Genomic DNA, 22,861 nt, shown 5'->3' on the forward strand with positions numbered 1-22,861 from the left:
AGGAAACGCGTCAGTCTTTTACTTCAGGCTCTGTAATCAGCGGCACTCCGGCTCAGCCTCGCGACAGAAATCCAAAGGCAATTTAACAGCTCCGACAAGCTCCATGCATCTTTAAAAGCCTGAATTAAAGGAACAGGATATGCTCGTGTAATTGTTTGCCAGGAGAACGACTACTGGAGACTAAAAAGTGCCACCGTTTGACTGCGTTACTGCGGCTCAGGGGCTCGCCTGCAAAAAAAAAAAAAGGGAAAAATAAAAAAGCACCAACATGATATTGATCTCGCAGGGGGGGACGACCAACACATGCTCCACTTGGCTTAACACACACACAGATGCACTTTCAAACACACACACACACAAACACACACACACATTTTCTCTTGAACCTCTCCCTGTGTCTTTCCTCTATAGGGACACACACTTTTTTTCATCAGCACCATGTACTCAGCTTTGTCACATCCACACTCGCTCACACACACACACACACACACACACTTGCGCTCCTCATCTTCAAGTCGGAGCACGCCCACACGCATGCACACACTCGGTTGGATCTGGGCGCCTTTAGAAAAATCCGTTTGGATTAAGCGAGGCACCGCAGAGGGGTTTTCTGGGCCTTGAAGGAGTCGGAGGTGGAGGATGTGGTGGAGCATCGTGCTGCTGACACCCTGTACCTCCGGTCTTTTGCACCTTGTAAAAATTCAAGTCTCCTGCTTGCCTCTGAAGGCTCGTATCCCAGTGGGTCCGATGGCTCTGACCGGTTCTGTGTGCCAAGAAAATCTCCCCCAAAAATTTGTCATTCTACTGTGTGTTTGAGTGTTTTGATTATGCTGGTTTTGCAGACTTGCTTTTCTTACTGAGGACTTTATACATCCTTTTCTCTGCCCTGTTTCTCTCTCTATCTGTGGTGTAAAACACAACTTTTGAGCCTCTTTAGCCTCTGGTCATTTAAGGGCATGCTAGGACCGATTCTGGGCTTGTTTGGGGGGTTCACTTTCAAACACAAGAGCTCTATCCATGCATCACTTTTCTTTGTGTAGGATTACAAAAGCTTCAGATGTTTGCTTTTTTATATTATTTAAACTGAATTCAAACATTTGAGCAGAAAGAAGTAGCGCCTTCGGAATACATAGCATTTCACCATGCAGGAGCACTTCCAAACAGAGAAGAGCTCTGTATCATATCAGCTCTATATCATATCAGTAAATATTTATACACTCACTCCACAAAGCTGAGCTTATTACAGTAACCTCTCTCCAGCTCTATGAATACGTGCGCTTATAAAGATAAACTAATGGAAAGGAGGGTTAACGTCAAAACAGCCATGTTACAAAATCAGGGGTGTCCAAACTTTTTTTGTTGGGGGCCAGAAGGAGAAATATATTTGAAGTCACGGGCCACAGACTGTGTAATAAAACAAATAATGAAATGTACCATTTTAAATACTTGACTTACTATCTTTATCTTTGACAGTGTTGTGTAAACTAAGATTTTTTAAATTGATGTTTCATTTCATGATGCCTCTTAATATTAAACTCTTTAATTACGGCAACTTTCAGACTCATTTGCCCTTTTTCTGCACTAAAACTGCCCACTCTCTCCGCTTTTAGACTCTGTGGTCCGTTTTTCTGCGCTAAAACTGCCCACTCTCTCCGCTTTTAGACTCTGTGGTCCGTTTTTCTGCGCTAAAACTGCCCACTCTCTCCGCTTTTAGACTCTTTGGCCAGTTTTTCTGCACTAGAAACGCGCACCCTCTCCGCCTTTAGACTCTTTGGCCCACTTTTTTTCGCTAGAAAAGCGCACTTTCTCCGCTTTTAGACTCTTTGGCCCGTTTTTCTGTGCTAGAAACACGCACCCTCTACGCTTTTAGACTTTTTGGCCCATTTTTTTCGCTAGAAAAGCGCACTTTCTCCGCTTTTAGACTCTTTGGCCCGTTTTTCTGTGCTAGAAACACGCACCCTCTCCGCCTTTAGACTCTTTGGCCCACTTTTTTTCGCTAGAAAAGCGCACTTTCTCCGCTTTTAGACTCTTTGGCCCGTTTTTCTGTGCTAGAAACACGCACCCTCTACGCTTTTAGACTTTTTGGCCCATTTTTTTCGCTAGAAAAGCGCACTTTCTCCGCTTTTAGACTCTTTGGCCCGTTTTTTTCGATAGAAAAGCGCACTTTCTCCGCTTTTAGACTCTTTGGCCCGTTTTTTTGCGCTAGAAAAGCGCACTTTCTCCGCTTTTAGACTCTTTGGCCCATTTTTCTGCGCTACAACTGCGCACTCTCTCTACTTTTAGACTCTTTGGCCCTTTTTCTGCACTAGAAATGTGCACCCTCTCTGTTTTAAGACTCTTTGGCCCGTTTTTCTGCGCTAGAAATGCGCACTCTCTCTGCTTTTAGACTCTTTGGCCCGTTTCTGACACCTAGCGTGCAAACTTTGAATCTCACATTATAAAAACCTGCTTAACAGCGGGCCAACTTTCATTCTATTTCTAAAATACCTCGCGGGCCGCTCCAAAAAAAGGAAACCGCGGGCCATAGTTTGGACACCCCTGTACAAAATGAACCCCACACTCAACCCCACACATGGCACCTGGAGCAGATAGCGTCCACATCTGCACCAGAACACACCAGATTCAGCTGGAAGTGAATCCCAGACAGAGATGCATAAAGCATTTTAGTACTTAAGTAGAGCAGTGAAGTAGTTCTTGGACCACTCCCGGGTTCAAAAAAAAAAAAAAAAGCTTTCACACTTTGCCCAATACAAAGTCACACACATACTCTTTAAACATTAAGGAACAACTTAAAACACAGATGCCTTAATGACACGAAAGAGCTAATTTTCAGTTGCATGGTTAATGCCACTGTTAAATGTCAAGCTAATTATTTTTAAAAGATGGTTAATTCAATGCATGCAAATGATGCATGCTAGATATGGGCCAATTTCATTAAAAAAATATTAATTAAGCATATTTGAGGAAATGGTGCGTGTCCAATACCACAATACCACTGCATATTTATATATATATATATATATATATATATATATATATATATATATATATATATATATATATATATATATTTTTTTTTTTTTTTTTTTTTTTTTCCTGTTTCAGTGGTATTTTAACCCTGTAAAGCCCAAACCATTAAATCATTGACATAAACTGGAGCCTTTATTGTTCCTTCTTAACAAACAAAAAATGTTTTTTTTTTTTCTTTCAAATATCAATTTGCATATATACGTTTTAATTTATATCATATTTGATATAATGGGTTACAATGCTCAAATATTATTTTTTTCTTGAACAAACTAATCTTTTTCAAGAACTATATCAAAAAATTATATATCATGGAATAGCATTATGTATATATATTTAAATGTTCATAAATAATTATTTTTATATTTGACAATATATATATTTTTTCTTTTTCTTTTCTTTTATTCTGTATCAGTGGTATTTTAAGTCCCTTAATATGTTGCTACCATAAATACTGTAACATGCATTTCTGTCTTCATTACAATCACAATAAATGTAATGCTACCAGGAAACTGAAATATAAGCTTGGAGTAACAATCAATGACAATCAATTTATTGGACCAGAACATACTGTCATATGTTTTTGCATATGGGAAGGCCATGTTCAATTGCGAGTGGGTAATAACGGTAAATCTCGTTCAGTATTGATTAGGTGATTTATTTCAGTGTCTAATACCAATTTACAGAGATTTATAGATGCAGTTCACATAGACTGATTCAGCTAGACTGTTATCTCTGTCCTCCACCTTTCAGCTCGGCTCAATCTCTCAGTTACACTGAGTACAGACACACTCAAGCTAGGTGTTGTTTAGCCATCACAAAAAAAGACACATGTAAGTGTAATTTATGCTAATTTGTGCTAATCTTTTACAGTAAATGGTTATGAGTTCAAAGAGATCAGACTCCCCTCTACCCCTAACCTGAAGCCTGAAGCATCAAATTATTAACAATTTGTTGGTATTCTTTAAAACACAAGCGTTTATTCGACTTTCAGACCAAATATATATAAAAAAATGTTGCTGAGACCCGCCAAGTCCAGTGCTTCTGGATTAAGTGATCTTAATTTTATTATTAAAAAAATAATAATAATATTTTATTATGATATAAAAAAAAAAAAAATCTGATCTCTGTGTTTTCTCTCTCTTTTGCCAGGTACTGGTCTCAGTCATGGCCTATTCACTGGATATACACTGGCAATTTTTGCCTATAAAATATATCATACACAATATATCAGGGGTTTGCAATAGGCGGCCCGCGAGCATGCAACATCTGGCCTGTGAGGTCGTTTAAGCTATAATGATTGATAATAGAAAAAATAAAAAATAAAATGCTTCTCTGGTGAGCTTTTGTTTACAATCCTCCCCTGTCTCTCTCTGTCATGCTCGGTGTGACTTTAGTTTCCACCTGTTCTCGTTTTTCCACCTGTTTTTGGGCTCCCTATCTCCTTATAAGGGCTTTTTGTCCCAGTTGTGTCCCAATTCACTATCCAGGGCAGCAGTAGTGTATTGGGCTGTAACCCTGACAACAGTTCGATCCAGCGTGAGGAGCGATGAGTTTATTATTTATTTTTTCTTTTCTTCTTGGGTTTACTTGCTTTGAGATCAACGGTTCTACAATTGGGTTCAACAACCCTCTGGGCTGGAGAGCTACTAGTCTGTGTGTTTTTTTTTGTGTTTTTTTTTTGTTTGTTTTTTTTTTTTACTGGTTTTGGGTTTAATTTAATGCAATGAATGATAAAATTAAAAATCCATACAGTAGATACAAAAACTGATACAATTTCATTTGTACTTTATTTATGTGATAATGAATACAATTATTACAGGGATTTACGATTAATGTCAGTTTTATATACAACTCATAATCTATTTCATTGTTGTTAACCCTGGTGAAAAAATATATTTAATGGTACTTGAAGCACATTGAGAAATGTCTTAGTAAGCTGTAAATATACTAACAGATTTTTGAACTTAAAGTACAAAAAAAAAATCAATTTTCGCACATTTTCATATTTCTGTAACAGTGAGCAATTCTGGTGGCAGCTAGAGATTCACAAGAGTGCTCTAGATTTCAGTTGGGTCTAAAACCACATCTGCAAATCCACAGTGTTACACACTTAACAATCGACCTGAATTACATTTGACCAAAATGACTTATGTAGCTGTGTCATTATGCAAATGTCCTGATTCATCAAAACTCCCACAGAAAGTGATTTGGACTGTCTGAGGTTTTGGTCAGGAGGCTCAGAGCTCACAGAAATCCATTTGTAGATATTAATCTGCCTCTTCCAGCCTTCTGTCTTTAGCCTTCTCAGTATTGTGTAGGTTAATAGATAAGGATTAATAAACAAAACACTGTAGAAACCACTGTAAAACACTTAACTCCCAGTTTTTGTTTGTTCCTGTTGATGGAATATCAAAATATGTCTAGCACTATATAGGAATCCATTATTTTATGGCCAGAGAATTCAAATTGAATGTACTGCAGCTGCCATAATCAATACACAGTGACATCAAGAGCATGTTGTTTGGTTCTGAATCTCAAACCACAGTATCCTTTCAGCAGTCAAATGATAATTGTTCTTTTGGAAACGGTTCAGGTACCAAATGCTTCAAGGCATTTGTCTCCGATCCAAACAGAAGCACTAAGGCAATACTACCTAAATCTTACGCTGATATGTCCATTGTGAACCATTACGGTGTAGAGATCCTGAGGGGAGCCGGGTAATTACACAGCTGCTCCGTCAATTTTTCTGCACCACTCACACAAACACAAATATACACACACTCAAAAACTCGCTAAAAGCTGATAGAACCGGGCATCTACACTTCAAAACAGCCGACAAAGATTTTGTCAGACATTTATCAAAAAGATGAAGCTTCACAGAAACTTTTTTTTTTGGTTCAAATACAGTTTAAAAAGCTGAAAGGTTTAAATGATGGTGGATGCAGAGTCTGCTGACCACACAACAACTGGAAAAAGTGGAGATTTAAACAGGTTTCTATTTAACACGTTATATAAAACTAACCATATAAAAACAAACAACCAAACAAAACAAAATTTAAACAGTTAGGTTTCCCAGACAGGAATTATGCCTAGTCACAGGCTATATTTTCATTTAATAGGAAATCTCAATTCATAGTTCAAGACTACACCTAATCACTCTTTGTGAAACTGCCCCTTAAACTGTTTGGGAAAGTTAGGTTTACCAGACGTTTACAGGAAACTTCATTTCCAGATAGCCCAGTCACTTGTAGTAAAAAAAAAACAGGGCATACTGGAAAGCTGGATAATGTTTAAAAGCCTTTCTAATAATGGAAAACTTCTGGAAAATGAGTAAATGGTCATATAAATGTTCTGGAAAAAAGTAATGCAAAATATATGTTACAAAATGTTACCTATTGTTTTTCCAAATGTGCTATTCCAATAAACAACCACATATCAACAAAATCTCCTTTTAGGAGGAGATCAGTTATTTTCTTCATTATTGCATTTTTTATTTCAAGTGCATTCATGAATGAAGAAATATGTTTTAAAATAAAATACATAAGTACATTTTAGATTTCCATTTTTTTCCATTTTTTCCATTCCAGGAGAGACAATTAAATGATTCATGGTTATATATTTGTTGGATGAAGATGTCATGTCTGGTGCTGAAAGCACACCCGTGTTCCCCTCACTCAGCTCTACCTGCGATTTCCAAGCTTCCAACTACAATACCCAGAACGCACCACACCATGACATCACACGCACTCCCGATCACATGGTACACCGCATGACACCTCCAGGAAGTCCTGAGTATTGATTACCCCTCAGTATAAATAGACCACGCTCACGCTCACTCCTCGCCGAGTAATTGTATTGGTTCTACCCTGCATTACAAAGCGTTTCTATTGCCCTTATTGTTATTCCGTGTATGATCATTTTTCCGTGTTTTACCGACTTAGATTTTTGCCTTGCCCGTGTATTGGATATTTTGTGTATGACCTGGACTGTTACTCATCTGGATTTCTGCCTTCACTGTGATACTCCCTGCTCGTGTATGAACTCTGGACTGTCTCCCGTTTATGGTATGGTTTCCTTGCTCAATGTTTCACTGGTATTGACCTGGCTTGTTTTGACTACCCCTGCTAAATCTTTTAATAAAAGATTTGTATCATATCCGCACAAGTCTCCTCCTTGTCTGGCCCTGACAGAAGACAAAAAAAGACATGTTTAATTCTACACAAGTACATTTGTGAGGAAACTAACCAGTCCCAGTTTATAATAAGTGTCTGTAATAACTGTGTAGTTACACATTAACAATCGGTATAATATCAGTGTAACCATTGGTGAAGTACACATTGTTACAGATTAGTTACAGATGTACAGGTTATGTAATTACACACGTCAGCATCAATTTTGACTTGGGTTTACTGGGACTTAGTAGTGTATGTGCGTGAATTTCCACATGTAATTCTGTGTGTGGAGTATAAGTTGAGTCCAAATCTATATATTTCTCCTACAGCTTTTGTGTGGTGCGTAATTTAGGTATGTGCTTTTTTTTGTATGCTAAAAAAATCATTATTCAGAATTCATTATGGCAAAATGGATAATATATTCTGCTATATCTATATATAGTGACTTTTATACACTTATATGCTTTTTGACTAATCACACTTCTAGCTGTCAAAGATTAGCATAAAGTGGGTGTCTAGAAAAGAAAAACACTTTAGCTCTTGAAACTTTAGCACCTACACTGACAGGAACTAAATGTACTTCTGTGAGAGGCTTATTGACCTGCTACTTTTTGTACTGTTTCTGCCTTTTTTTTTTTAAAGACCTTGTTTTGACTTGTTTTTTCACCGACCAATAGGTAGTTTTACTTCAGCATGGGTGTGTTTTACTCCACCCACCTCTGTCAAAAAGAATTCTCCAAATTAACCTGATGAGTGGTGTTTTCTGGGCGTCAGAACAACCCACTCGGATGCTTGTTTTACTGGGATGCCGGAGCCCCTGGAGAAAGATCAGCTACCCCCTTCTGTTCTTCCACATTACAATCAATTGTGCAACCACCACACATTTCTTGCAGATAAAAGACGAGTCCTGCTGTTTGATCAAAGTGCTCTCTCAAAAGCATTTAGACATCAGCTATCCACCCTCTCCACTGTCCTCTGCAGAGCGCAGGCCTACAGGGCACGCTGTGAAGAGCGCCGCGAAAGCATCTTAAGTTGCTCTCACATCACAGGAGATTTGGGATTTGGCCATGCAGATGCCAAGAGTTTTCATCAGCGACAACTTCTGTCGCCGAATCATTTGGAACGTGACAAGAGCCTCTTGTGCGTCTGCAAACAATCCGTCGTGATCCGCTCTGTACCAGAAACAATCCGGAGTCGCCTCTTCGTCTCATCACATCCCCAGATGCTAGCTTTTCAATGATGATGTTTCTGTACTGCTCATCTGTCCTCTGTGTCCTGTGTTCAACCAATGAAAGCAATGTTGCTACAGTCAGCAGAGTCTTGCATATATTGTCAATGATCTGCATATTTAATATACTATAGTATAGCACTGTTGAGGTACATGTATTACATTACATTACAATTGGCAGACACTTTAGTCCCAAGCGACAAAACTAAAACACCTGTCATTTTAGTGTAAGAGGTTTCATGGCTAAATTGGAGCAGCCTGGTGACCAATCTTCATGAATTGCACATTGCACCAGTAAGAGCAGAATGTGAAGGTTCAATTAGCAGAGTAAGAGCACAGTTCTGCTCAAAATATTGCAATGCACACAACATTATGGGTGACATACCAAAGTTCAAAAGAGGACAATTTTTTTGGTGCACGTCTTGCTGGAGCATCTGTGACCAAGACAGCAAGTCTTTGCAATGTATCAAGAGCCACATTATCCAGGGTAATGTCAGCATACCACCAAGAAGGACCAACCACATCCAACAGGATTAACTGTGGATGCTGTAAGAGGAAGCTGTCTGAAAGGGACTTTCGGGTGCTAACCCGGATTGTATCCAAAAAACATAAAACCACGGCTGCTTAAATCACGGCAGAATTCAACGTGCACCTCAGCTCTCCTGTTTCCACCAGAACTGTCCGTCGGGACAATAAATTATTGTGGTCTAAAACCAGGTGTTTCAGTTTCATTGTCCAACCCCTCTACAGAGAGTAATAGAAGTTCAAAGTAAACATTTAAGAGGCCAAACATTAAAGGAGGCCAAATGGAAGTAATGCAATAGAGGAGTAAAGGAGGGGAAAGAAGGAAATGTGGTTAGAAGTAGTTAGTGTGTTAGGGGTGTTAGGAGAGTAAGTGCTCTTTAAAGAGCTCTGTCTTCAGGAGTTATTAAAGATAGTGAGAGATTCTCCTGATCTGGTAGTAGAAGTTAGTTCGTTAGAGGTGTTAGGAGAGTACATGCTCTTTGAAGAGCTCTGTCTTCAGGAGTTTATTAAAGATAGTGAGAGATTCTCCTGATCTGGTAGTAGAAGGTAGTATGTTAGAGGTGTTAGGAGAGTAAGTGCTCTTGGAAGAGCTCTGTCTTCAGAAGTTTATTAAAGATAGCGAGAGATTCTCCTGATCTGGTAGTGGAAGGTAGTTTGTTCCACCATTGGGGAACTCTGTATGAGAACAGTCTGGATTGCTTTGTGTGAATGTTTGGTAAAGCTAGGCGTCGTTCACTGGAGGAGTGCAGCGGCCGGGAGGTAGCATAAGCCTTCAGGAGTGAGTGCAGGTAGACAATCGTAAGAACTTTGAATTGAATACAAGCAGCAATCGGTAGCCAATGGAGCTCAATGATAGCAATGAAGGCGACTATGCTGCAGGCACAGTTGTCTCGTGTCTGCTTTCAGTGATCTATATCTCTATTGACACTGCAAACCAGCAATGTGATCAATCAAATCTGCCAATCAAAAGTAGAACCATTATAAATGTGACTGAACTAAGAACATTGTGAGCTACAAGAACATTTTCTCATTCTGAATAAACTTGAAATGAAAGCTCCTGCATAGTTTTACCTGGAGACTCAAATGCTGCCTGACTTTCTCATGATCAATTACCAGCTCACACCTGTTTACCTGCTATCAAAAGCGGCCGATTCACGTTTCCTCTTCATCCTTCATCTTTCATCAGCTTTCATTTGGCTCCACTTGTGCCTTCTACACACAGCTTCAGATATTGTTTCTCTACATTTTATCTACATTAAAAGTCCTCCATTCGTACGCTGACCTCTTGAGTCTTCTCAATCAACTTCTATATGAAGGGGACTATCAGCCTCTGGAAAATTTAGAGCTCCAGATTTGTCGTTATATTTAACGACATATCAGAGCTTTCTAGCAAATTATTTTTAAGAAATTGACTAGCGACAAATCCAGTGACTTTTTGCAAAAATCTACAGTTACTTTCCCACAGAAGAGAATCAGTTTAGTTCATTACTGTTTCTGAGCTCATTGTAGTACTTGCAAAACTCCTTTACCTGTTTTTTATTGAAGTAAATTCATGATTATATCACTGCTGAGGTAAATGTATTGTGCTTTGTTCGTATTTATTTGCTGGGATGTAAAAGGTCAGCTGTATATTAAACATTTTAAACTGCAGTTTTATAATTGCTTTTTACAACAAAAGACAGCAAGACAAAACATTTTCAGTCTATTTTTTTTTTGACAATGAAAACCTGCAAGAATTCCGTTAATTAACTTCTGGTCAACGTTTCCTTTCACTGCATCACTAATCAAAATATCATAGAACAAAACAAAAAAATATATGCAATGTGTTTTTAAAAGGGTTTATCTTTATCTACATTTAATTTACTAGGTCTTAAAGCACATCATAGTAGTTCAGGGAACCAAAATGGCACATCATCTTCTATGGTAATGGTTCAACGATTCAAAGAATTCTTTTTGACACCTAATTTAGAGTTTATAAGTTTAGAGTTTATAACTTATGTACAGACAGAGCATGTATAATGTTGCTCATCCCTACAGCATATCTACTGAAAAGCAATTGCAGACCAGTCTCAGACTGCTCTCTCTGTTTGTTCATTGCTGATAGAAATGGGGCACAATGTGCATGCTCTGAAAGACTGAGAGTGAGTGAGAGAGAAAAAATGAGAGAGAGAGAGAGAGAGATGGAGAGAGGCAGCTGAAAGCAGAGATATCCAGCCCTTTAATCCTCCAGTAACCACAGGGCTTTTGTGAGGGCTGCAAAATCACAGCACTGATGCTGCTCTCTGCTATCTAACAGCACTGAATGTGAAGGAAAGCATGGAAACAACATCCGTACAGTCCAGCGTCCTGACCAACAACATTATGCATACTCTCTATGTAGTATTGTATATGTAGAGATGTAGAGTATACACTCATCAGCCATTTTATTAGGTACACCTTGCTAGTACCAGGTTGGATCCCCTTTTGCCTTTAGAACTGCCTTAAATCTTCGTTGCATAGATTCAACAAGATACTGGACACATTTCTCAGAGATTCTGGTCCATATTGACATGATAGGTAGCATCACGAAGTTGCTGCAGATTTATCGTCTGCACATCCATGCTGCGAATCTCCCGTTTCACCACATCCCAAAGGTGCTCTAGGTATTTGATTGGGATCTGGTGACTGTGGAGGCCATTCGAGTACAGTGAACTCATTGTCGTGTTCAAAAATAAACAGTCTGAGATGATTCACGCTTTATGACATGGCGCATTATCCTGCTGGAAGTAGCATCAGAAGATGGACATGGTCAGCAACAATAATCAGGTATTTAGCAGGTATTCAGGTATATCAGGTATTTAGCAGACGCCCTTATCCAGAGCGACTTACAACAGTGCTTTGATGTTACTTCAAATATCCAAATCTAGTTTGTAGACTAGGATCAAGACATACAAAGGGCTTGATTAATGTTTAGAACCCTAGAAACCTTTTTGTTATTAGTTTAAGAACTCTATGAAAAGATGAGTCTTCAGTCGGCGTTTGAAGACGGCGAGTGACGCTGCTGTTCTGAAAACAAGTGGAAGTTCATTCCACCACCTTGGTGCCAACACAGAGAAGAGTCTGAATGTTTGTTTTCTGTGTGTTTTGAGGGATGGAGGTTCGAGCCGAGCCGTACTGGAAGCTCTAAGAGCTCTTGGTGCAGATCAGACTTTGACCATTGCCATCAAGTATGAAGGAGCTGGTCCGTTTTTTGCCTTGTAGGCCTGAGTTAGCGTTTTGAATCGGATGCGTGCGGCAACAGGAAGCCAGTGGAGGGAACGCAGCAAAGCAGTCACATGACTAAACTTCGGAAGATTGAAGACGAGTCTTGCTTCCGCATTCTGAATTAATTGTAGTGGTTTGGTGGCTCGCAGTGGAAGACCAGCCAGTAAAGAGTTGCAGTAGTCGAGTCTTGAGATGACAAGAGACTGCACAAGCACCTGATTGGCTTCCTGAGACAGAAACGGTCAAATTCTTCGGATGTTGTACGAGTCAGATTTGCAATATGGCTTGAGAATGATAACTGGTCATCCATTACTACCCCAAGGCTCTCCCACACTATTGATACAAGGCAGGATGGATCCATGATTTTATGTTGTTGACGGCAAATTCTGACCGTACCATCCGAATGTCGCAGCAGAAATCGAGACTCATCAGACCAGGTAACATTTTTCCAATCTTCTATTGTCCATATTTTCTCTTCTTCAGATCATTCTCTAAAAACTCTGTAAAATGGTTGTGCGTGAAAAACCCAGTAGATCAGCAGTTTCTGAAATACTCAGACCAGCCCATCTGGCACCAACAACCATGAGACATTCAATGTCACTTAAATCACCTTTCTTCTCCCATTCTGATGCTCTGATGGTTTGAACTGCAGCAAATCACCTTCACCATGTCTACATGCCTAAATGCATTGAGTTGCTGCTATGTGATTGGCTGATTTGACATTCATGTTAATGAATGAATGAATGAAGTTGGACAGGTGTACCTAATAAAGTGGCCATGAGTGAGTGTACATCCGATTATTAGTTTACAAAGCAGGTAAAACAAGTGGCCCGATTTCAATCTTTTTCACTATATGATACAAATATATGTTTTCTTGATTATATATTTATTCTGATTAGTGTGATGTTATATATATAGACATGCATCAGCAGCCAGACTTTATACTTTAAACTGTATTCTCAGTGACCCCTACAGCACACATCATCGTTTACTGTATGAAAAGGTTGGCTGGTGTTCGCTTGCTGTGCATCGAGAAACACATTGGTTTCCCTTTACCTTTAAAGTGCTCACTGGCCGTATGCCATCATATATCACAACACTGCTCACTGAAAATTACAAAACCTACCAGACCTGCTCCAGTGACTGCATCAGCCTTCAGGTTCCTGGAGTTTTACTGAACTAGGAGAATCTGCTTTTAGCTACAGTGCACCAGCGAGCTGTAACTTACTACACAAAAACTCAACTCAGTACAAGTCTACTAGATCTAGATCTATCTACCAACTGAAATAAATTCAATCTGTCAAAAAGTAATGGCAAGAGAGCATGTACCATAAAGGTCCTCTCACTGGTGTCACATGAACATACTTATATATTAATATTTATTTATGTATTAATGTTATATTTAGTTACGTCTTTTACTATTTATGATAACACTTTACGATGAGGGACACAAATAACAGTTGTTACCACATTAATAAACACTGTTAAGTGGTTAAGTAATATTTTAACTAATTATTAATTAACACATGATTTCAGACATTATTAAGCTTATAAAAATGTCTAAATTATAATGCTTTGATTTTTGTAAGTAATAATGAATTGAGATATTAGTTATTAGTTATTAATGTCTTAACTAGAGTCAATAAATAATGAGTTGTCACATTCTGTTAAGAAAAAAAATAATAATAAAATACTTACCCTTATTGTAAAGTGTTCTCATGTTTTGTTCAATATTTCTACTCTCATTATTAAAGTATTATTTATGTTTTTGTGCTCATTGTCTTTTTATTATTTTTACAAATGTCATGGTTACAGGCTTACATTCAATTTCTTCCAATGTAATTATTTATTTTAAATATATATTCTGTTTATGAGCTTGTTTGAGATTTTTTAACGAGGGTCTCACAGAGTTTAAATAAAGGTTGATTAATTGACTGATAAAAGTCTTTCCTAGACAGTAGAGACAGTTGCTCCAACAAAAGCAGAATAAACTTAAAAAAAATAAAATAATGAATGAGCAGATATATTTGTCCCAATATATTTGTTCATATAGTGTACATCCACAGATAATTTATGCTTTATTTCATGTTGAGTACGGTAAGGAGCCAAATAAGAAACCAAGCCATTTTTTCCCATTTTCTTCCCAATTACCCAACCCACTCATTAGGACTCTCCCTATCACTAGTGATGCCACAACACCAGGAGGAGGGTCACATGCCTCCTCTGATACATGTGGAGTCAACCACTGCCTCTTATTGAACTGCTGTTGTTGCAGTATTACCAAGTAGCATCACAGCGCTAATGCTCGGAGGAAAGCGCAGCGACTCGGTTCTGATACATCAGCCCAGATAGACGTCTTGTCATGCTTTTAATTGATGTGGGGAAAGAGCGCCATCTACAGTACCCACCCATAGATAGAGAGAGAGAGTAGGGCCAATTGTGCTCTCTCAGGGCTCCGGCAGCTGATGGCTTTTAGTAGACAGTTTTTACTTTTGACTAAAAGACTAAAGTAACTAATACAACGTCAAGTTTCTACAACAGTTTGACAATTCTTTTTCCATGGTTATTTGATTTTGATCAGCGAAAATCGTATTAATTCAACAATTGAAAGAACGTTTCTTTTCCAGGTTGGAGCACAACATTTCTCAGCTGAACGTTCCAGATTTACTCATTCTGCTCAGAAGCTGGCACTTGCTTCTTTGGATTCAGAAGCGAGAATGTTCTCAGAGCGGTAAAAAAAAAGGGCCGTCTGCGAGATGTCGGAGATGGCGCTTCGACTCAGTCATTCATGGAGGCATTTTTATTTATTTATTTATTTTTTGAAGATCTTATATCACATTAGTCATCATCAACAATGTCAGTGGGGATTTGGGCAGATCCGTGGGTGCGTGTTGACTCATGCATGGGTGGGTTGTTAGTGGGAACACTAACCCTCTGAGGCTGTCTTTGGGCTGCGTGTTGTCTTAGGTACCCGAGCTACGCAGTCAGCTCCAGCCACGCAGCTTTTTATTCAGGCTTTGAAGATGTACTAAAGAACACACTCGGGAGCTTCTAAATTAGCTGCGCACACCTTATAACACACAACAATAAAAACAAGTCGAAGGACGTCTGTGAGGGAGCACAGCTCTTGTTCCCCCCACTTTTACAACGTTACACCACCTCAGTAACACAGACAGCTACAGCAGATAAACACACACTCTTCGCTCTCTTAAATCCCTGAAACTAGCTGCTTAATGACAACAAATACCTGCCTGTGCCAAGCCGGGCCTTAATGGAAAGCATGGGAATGTTTTTGTTTGCTGTAATGTCAGCCTGCGTTCTTTACCACGCTGTAAACACACTGATAAGGAGAGGATCTGTTCTACGCCCGCTCCACACTCTATGGTGGAATAAAAGGCTTTACCAAGCAGCAGGGAGTGGGCTCTGGTTCTGCATCAGTTCTCCGCGATAAATATTACATCCCCCCTCAGAGACAAACACTGCTAGCGGATGTGTTACCCTGTTACACTTGCAGTTCTTCTCATTTTATCGACAGCATTGTGCACGACTAACACTTTTTATCGATGGAACAAGGAAACCTCCTCCTCATTGACATCTGCACTTCAATCTCTTCTTATCCTTCAAGCTCTTAAAACTTCTCAATTTGATCCCCAGACAATTATTAATTAGTGCAGGTAAAGCCATTGGTCAAGATGGAAAACAACATCCAAAAGGGTGGAAAAAATAATAAATGTCAGACCAGACCAAAGCCATATAAACAACAACAACAAAAACAAGGATCCGTGGCCCACTCATTTCTCATTTATACCCCTACCCCTTGTTTCGACCCCGCTACAAATACAAATACAAAAAATCCAGCTCAAGACCAGCTGATCATCCAGAGAAGATGATCCCTATACCCTATTCTGGTCAACAGCTACTTAAAAAGCTAGCCCACCAGCACAAGGTGTGTTTTTTTCTGGATGATCAGCTGGTCTTGGGCTGGAGTTTCATCATCCTCCCCCTTGGAACTGAGTTAGAAAGGGAAGTGGTTGAGAATTAATCCCCATAACAAATCAGATTCTTCCATTCCACCTTAAATGCAGCTGCCTCAGCTGCTGCTGCTGTACCATTTAAGGTGGAAAGGGAAATTAAGCTTGCTTGTTAACCCTGATACATGATACTACACATAAAACAACATTAAACTAAGGTAATGCAATGCAATCACAATGCAATAAAATGCAAGTTTAACAAAAGAAAATTTACAAAACTACATTTGTGTGTTTCTTTGGTCACTTACGTAGCTATCCTGCAGTAATTTCTCATAAGCCTCCATTTTAATATCTATGTTTGAAGGAACATGTAGCCATAACACTTCACCCTAACCCTCTATCCCAACAAATTTGAGACACCCTACACATAGGTGTGAACATGCGCAATGGATGGTTAGGGCTAAGAGGTAGGGGCAGGGGATTAAATGGGATTGGACCTAAGAAACACATTGGAAAGACAAGTTAGAAAAGTAAAAAAAAAAAACAGGCCAACCATCAACGTAATATGTCATCAGTCACAGTCCAAGTAGCGTTCCATTCAATCAACATTCAGCATCTAGCCAAATACAGTGTTTATGCCTGGATGTGCTCTGCTTGTGTTATCGAAAATGAATCAGGAGGTGACTTGTGTGAACTTTGGCGGTCATATATCCCATAATGCATTTCATACCTACCTACCATATCTACAGTATATCTTATGATGTGATATAGATAATGGTGGAGGAGAAAACACACTAAATACTGTATTTCTTTTACATATTGATGTTTTGCCACAAAAACAATTTTTGAAGATTTTTTTGGTACAAGAATTTGATTTATCAAAATAGAGCCTACATGAAAATCTGCTCAGATCTATGTTTCCAGTCGCCTAATCAGGGAGAGACCATCATGCAAATTATTTATCATCCTTTATTTATCCTTTAGTGGAAGGAGAGTGCGTAAGCATGACGTCACTCTTATGTTTTTAGATGTTTTTAAATGTTATATAGGAAATAGGAAAATAGAGAAACATAATAATAAATAGATAGATAGATAGATAGATACTTTATTAATCCCCACAGGGGAAATTCATTTGTCCAGCAGCAACAACTATACAAAAATATACAAAACAAAACACAAACCACAGAGTACACACGTCAACAAGAGGTGTTGTACAGCCTTATGGCAGTAGGAATGAACGACCTTCTGAACCTCTCAGTTTTATGTCGCAGCGAAAGGAGCCTGTTACTGCGGCTGCTTTTTTGAGCAGCCAGAGTCTCATGTAAAGGGTGTCTGTTGTTGTTAAGGATGGTTTGCAACAGACACCTCACCCTCTTCTCCACCAGATCCCCCACATAGTCTACTTTCCCACCCATCACAGAACCACACTTTCTGATCAATTTATCCAGCCTGTTACAAATGAACTTTGATTGTCTTTAATTGAATTTAATCCTATTACTTCCTAATAATTCATGTCTGTTTTCGGCAATCGGTGGCACTCTGGCCACTGTAAAAACAAAGGTATGATAAATAAATGAGATTCCCTGCGTGTCACTAATAAAGCGCCGATTCTATTTTCTGAGTACGCGCACACAACAGACTATTGTATTGCCTTTAATTAACGGCACGAACGGAGACGGTGCATTTAATCAATGTTAGTTATTCAAGAATCTCCAGTGAGGCAACAGTAATGATTTCCTGGTGAGTCTAACAATTGCCATATAAAATTATATAATAAGCAATTTATTCTCTTATCGTGGTAGTATGATGAATCTCTTCCGTGCCAGAATGCGAGGACTGTGCACAAAAAGCCTACTCGCGAAATATATAAATATATAATGAATGAATAGGCTCAAGAATGTTAAATTCACAAGGCATGTATCGAACTGTGAACCTGCGGTCAGAAGCCCGTTCTCGGAAGCAGTCAGTCAGGTATAAAATCAGCTTCTGAGCACCATCACCTGCAGCATCTCTACAGGGATGCAGGGAAAGCCAGAGGTTGGCAGCCCTCCTGCTCACTCTGCTGCTGCAGTGCAGTAAAGGCTGTAGCCAATGCTGGAGAACGTCACTATCAGGAGCGTGCATGTAGAAAGCCCTGCATCCTTCTCATTGGATCTCGCTGCACACCGATTGGCTGCCGCCAGAGGTGCGTTGCTATGTGACAGCTGTGTTATGCGGCCAGGGGGTCAAGTGCTGACCGGGGATGAATTTGGTTGAGAAAGGCTCAGTGTGAAGCTCGCTCCCTCTAGAGACAGCGTCCTGAATCAATTAAAGATTTTCATCTCACCTCCTGTACTGTAGATTAGGAGGGGGGGTGGGGGGGGTGTATGCAGTTAGCGCAGGGAAAGATGGCACTCAATACAGTTGAGTTGAGACTCGAAGAAGCTTCGCAGAATTACGACTTAACCAGGCAGTTTCTCCAGCGTGCAGCAGAGGAGGCCAAGTCTTTTTGAAAGGATTTGGCATCACCGCTTCTTTTTTTTCTATTTTTTCTACTGTCTCTTTTCTCTCTCTCTCCCTTCCTGTCTCTCCATCCTTTTTCTCTCACTCATCCTAGCTACCTCCCTCTCCCACTTGCTCCTGCTTTTTTTTTTTTTTTCTGGAGCTTTGAGAAGAAGGGTGTTTTGCCAGTGGGGAGATAGCAAAGAATTCTTACTTGTGCATTTCTTCAGGCCCGATCCTTTCTTCACGGCATGGCGGTTGAGCTTGCAGCTGAAATTGTTCTCCCAAAACTCAGCAAACCAGATGTTCCTCCTGTTGTTTTCCAGCGTTCGGCTGATGAAGTAACGATCAAACCCTGAGAGCAGATCGATGAGATAAGTGTCACTTTAATGCACTCCTTCAAAATCAAAGGGCACAGCCACTGAGCTTTAGAGGACACAGACCAACACAGACCCTGCGACTGAATGTATCTCTCCAAGGAAGACTCACACTTCAATATCTAAAGCAATCTAAAGCATCTAAAAATAAAAAATGAATACAGCTGTTAATGCAGTATGTAGTAATATACAGTATATAATGCACTGTACTATAATGTTGTATTGTTGAGCACCAGGCCTGTCACAATAACACAATGTTTTTTGTGTGGACAAATTTTGTGTTGTCCACAAAATTACTGCAATAAAACAAAGACCATTTTGTGCCACTGATATTCTCAATGATGAAACAGCACATTAAAAACTATGCAATCACACCCTTTTAAGCTTTTAGAGCAATGGACTTTTTATTTCATTATTAAGGTTAATCAGACAATGAAAATGGAATATAAAAATGTTCCAAATTCCTAATTTCCATTAATAAATAAAACATAACTAAAACCAGAACGCTGTTATTCAAAAATATTCATATTCACTATTAGCGTCTGAGTGATAAGAAAAGAAATGGACAATACTGAGTTCACTATTGAAAAAAATGATTGTAACCATGCCCATATACTGAATGATAACTTAAAGTATATAAGTGCATAAAGCCTATTGAGTATAAAACAAGATTTTTTTTAGGTGACAGTGACTTTAAAACAACCCCCTGAAAATTTAGATGTTGAAGCAAAAATCTGAGAGAAGCACTGCTTTCTGGTCGTTTGGTTCTTTTTTTTTATTTTTAAAATTTTGGCATCAGATTTCATCCAACAAACTCACTGACCTACTAGACCATATTGGTCAGCACCAATTGTTTTACTGATTTATTTCTTTTAAATCCTCTTACTCTTTTAATGCAACAAAAAAGACTCTTATTTTGTACTTTGAAAGCAGCAAAAAAAGCTTTTGATAACTGTTAGTATTATTTACCTGTGTTTTTGCATGTTTTCTATTTGTGTTGACAAATTAGTTTACTCATTTACCAGCATGTAAATTTGTTATTTTGTATTTTTTTGTGTTGCTAATAATAATATACATTCTAAACTATTTACTGAAAAAGAGTAAACACAGAAAACACAAAAAAACAACAGTGTATCGTATTTTTCAGACTCTAAGGGGCATCAGATTATAAGGTGCACTATCAATGAGCGTCTATTTTCGAGTCTATTTTCATACATAAGGAGCTAACGGCAGTGCTAGCGGGACGTAAATGCCACTCGATAGTGGTAGACTGAGGAGCCCTGAGTGCTATCAGCTATCAATTCCTCTCACATGGCTTGTTTTAACATGGCAAACATGCAGACTACAGTCCAATATACTCGCCTCTGAAAGGTGAAAGAGCTAGCGCTGCGGTTCGTGGCTAATGCTAATGCTGCTGCACCCAGCCTTAGTGCTGGAGAAACTTCACTGAAAACTCAGCGGAGTAGCATTACTGCTCCTTAATACCTGACTGGTAGAATTCATACATAAGGCGCACTGGATTTTAAGGTGCACTTGTGTTTTTTTTTTGCGCCTTATAGACATTTTTCTTACCTTTAATTGACTGGCGTTTAGGTAGGATAGTGACGGCTCCCTCTGCCATTTCTTCCTGGTGGAGCACTGGAGATATTTTAGAACCCCAGCTATCTGACCCGACCCACAAGAAGTGGCCAGTCAGATTAGCTTTCTTTGCGGACTGCAGTAGCCTCCTGTTGTAGAACAGAATGAACAGAGACAATACGGCATGGTTTTCCAACTCAGTTCAACATTTTAAATATTTTTGGTCAAAATACAGTTCACATTCTCAAGTGATTTGATGAAATTCTTATTCAGTGTGATTGCAAATCAATGTTATCGATTTTTTTTCTGTATTGACTAGAGATAACACTTAACTGTATGACTATGCTAAGTCACACAAAAGAGCCTCTAAATGCTAAATTAAGCCAAAGCCCATCTGAGTGAAATATCCACCTCACTGAGTCAACACAAAGCAGATGCTCATCTTAACAAAAAAAAAAAAAAAAAAAAAGATTGGCTACACCAGGACACTGTAAACCCTAATAAGTTAAGTCTACTCAAATTAGTTGAGGTAATTTTTTGTCTCAAATGAATTATGTTTCAAAAAACTCAGTTTTGTTTAGTTATTTATAATACTGTATGGAGCTAAACAAAAGTTTATCTTTAAGTTCAACAGACAAACCACAAGTACTTTACATTTAAAATGTGATGTAGCTAAAACTTCACTTTAAGTTAAGTTAAAGTAACACTTACACAACCGGTCTATCTTGTTTAAGTTTATTTGCAGTGATTAGATTAATTTGCTTTAACTCAATATATGCATATTGCAGTTGTTTTTTACATCCAAAAAATCTAAATTAAAGGGGCACCACTAAAAAAAATCTAAATAAACACGGACATCAAAATTAAGTTCAATTAACATAGACCCTTAACGGGTTGCAGTAGCCAAAACAATTGTTTCTTGAAATCATTAATTCACATAAATTAGCTATAGTGTGAACAGTATTGAGAGCACAGCCAATACAGAGTTACTGCAGCTCAGAAAATAATGCTTGTTCTTACAGCCTACAACACAGAGACCAGTCAGTTAATCATAACATATGATCTTATACATAAGGTAGCCTGAGGGGAATCACTACACACTGATGGTAAGTGTCAAAAAAAATGTGGGAGCCACCTAATATGCAAATAGATGTGCCAGAAGCCAATGGAAAAGAAGCTTCCAATGGAAAAAGACTAAACTCAGTTGTTAAAAGTTGGTTCAACTCAAAGATCTCAGTTTGAATGTTAATGTGCCCACAAATATTCAGCTTATTCAAAATAGTTAAGTAATGTTTAGAAATATCCAATTTTATATAAAAAAAGACTTTATTAATTTTAGTTCAAACAACTTATTTATTTACAGTGTTTCGGCTTTAAACGATCACAACATTTTTGTGATATGATGTCCAAAATTCAACCTGAAACAAAAATTAAAACCTGTAATGATGTAGAAGCCAGAACATAAAACATGTCACACATCACAATGCTTAATATGGCCTGATTTTTCATCTTTAAAAATATATTCACATGGTGCACAGTGGTCGTTTATACATGACTGCCTTTCTAACTAAAAATGATTATTTTGGAAACAACAGGCCAGTAGTTTTAATGCATTTAACCAAAAGCATTTAGTCACGTTCTCCACGAACATCTGGGTCATAATGGGTCTGATTAAGAGCTCCAGGTGCAGCTCTCAGAACTCAAGGGTTATAAACGTACCCATGTGGAACATAATTCAGAGAAATGGAAATGAGCTTTTCCCATGCTTTGTCGTGAGAGTAAACTGATGACACTATAATAAAACTAATGTTTAGAACATGGTAAAAGCATGATTTAACTGTTTCCAGCAACAACAAAAAAAAGAGCTCAAGATCGATTAAAAAGCTTTAACTGATGAAGAAGGTCCGTGTTGTCAGAACTCACCTTATGTCATCCTCGTTTGCAAAAATAATGACCACTCTAGCGTTGGGGTTCTCACTCAGCCGATGAATGATCTTGTCAAACTCTCCAGCTTTGGGCTCACGGGGGATTTTAACCGTCTGGGAGATACACACACCTCCTGTCAGAAGATAAGAGGAGATATTTCATTCAGTTTTGGATAACATTCTTAAAGCAGCAGATCCATAAATTGAAATCAGCAGTATTCCTGAGATGACAGAGCACAAAATATTTGAATTAATGGTATCAGTGTATTGGCACAGTTACTGTTTAATATATAATAATTCTAAAAAAACCCTATTATTAAACATGAATCAT

General features: G+C 38.6%; 1 protein-coding gene across 3 annotated transcripts in view; it reads right to left on the reverse strand.

Annotated features, from left to right (window-relative positions):
- Positions 1-22,861, reverse strand: part of grm4 (glutamate receptor, metabotropic 4) — a 357,400-nt gene that overhangs the window by 42,754 nt on the left and 291,785 nt on the right. For all 3 annotated transcript variants that reach the window (XM_022675670.2, XM_022675669.2, XM_022675673.2), the window contains 3 exons: positions 22,529-22,664; positions 20,600-20,754; positions 18,865-19,005 (listed from right to left, as the gene is read on the reverse strand). In XM_022675670.2, the coding sequence (XP_022531391.2) occupies positions 18,865-19,005; positions 20,600-20,754; positions 22,529-22,664 (432 nt within the window). The remainder of the gene's footprint in view (positions 1-18,864; positions 19,006-20,599; positions 20,755-22,528; positions 22,665-22,861) is intronic.

Source organism: Astyanax mexicanus, chromosome 5 (genome assembly GCF_023375975.1).
Source record: "Astyanax mexicanus isolate ESR-SI-001 chromosome 5, AstMex3_surface, whole genome shotgun sequence".
NCBI classification, from domain to species: Eukaryota; Metazoa; Chordata; class Actinopteri; order Characiformes; family Acestrorhamphidae; genus Astyanax; species Astyanax mexicanus.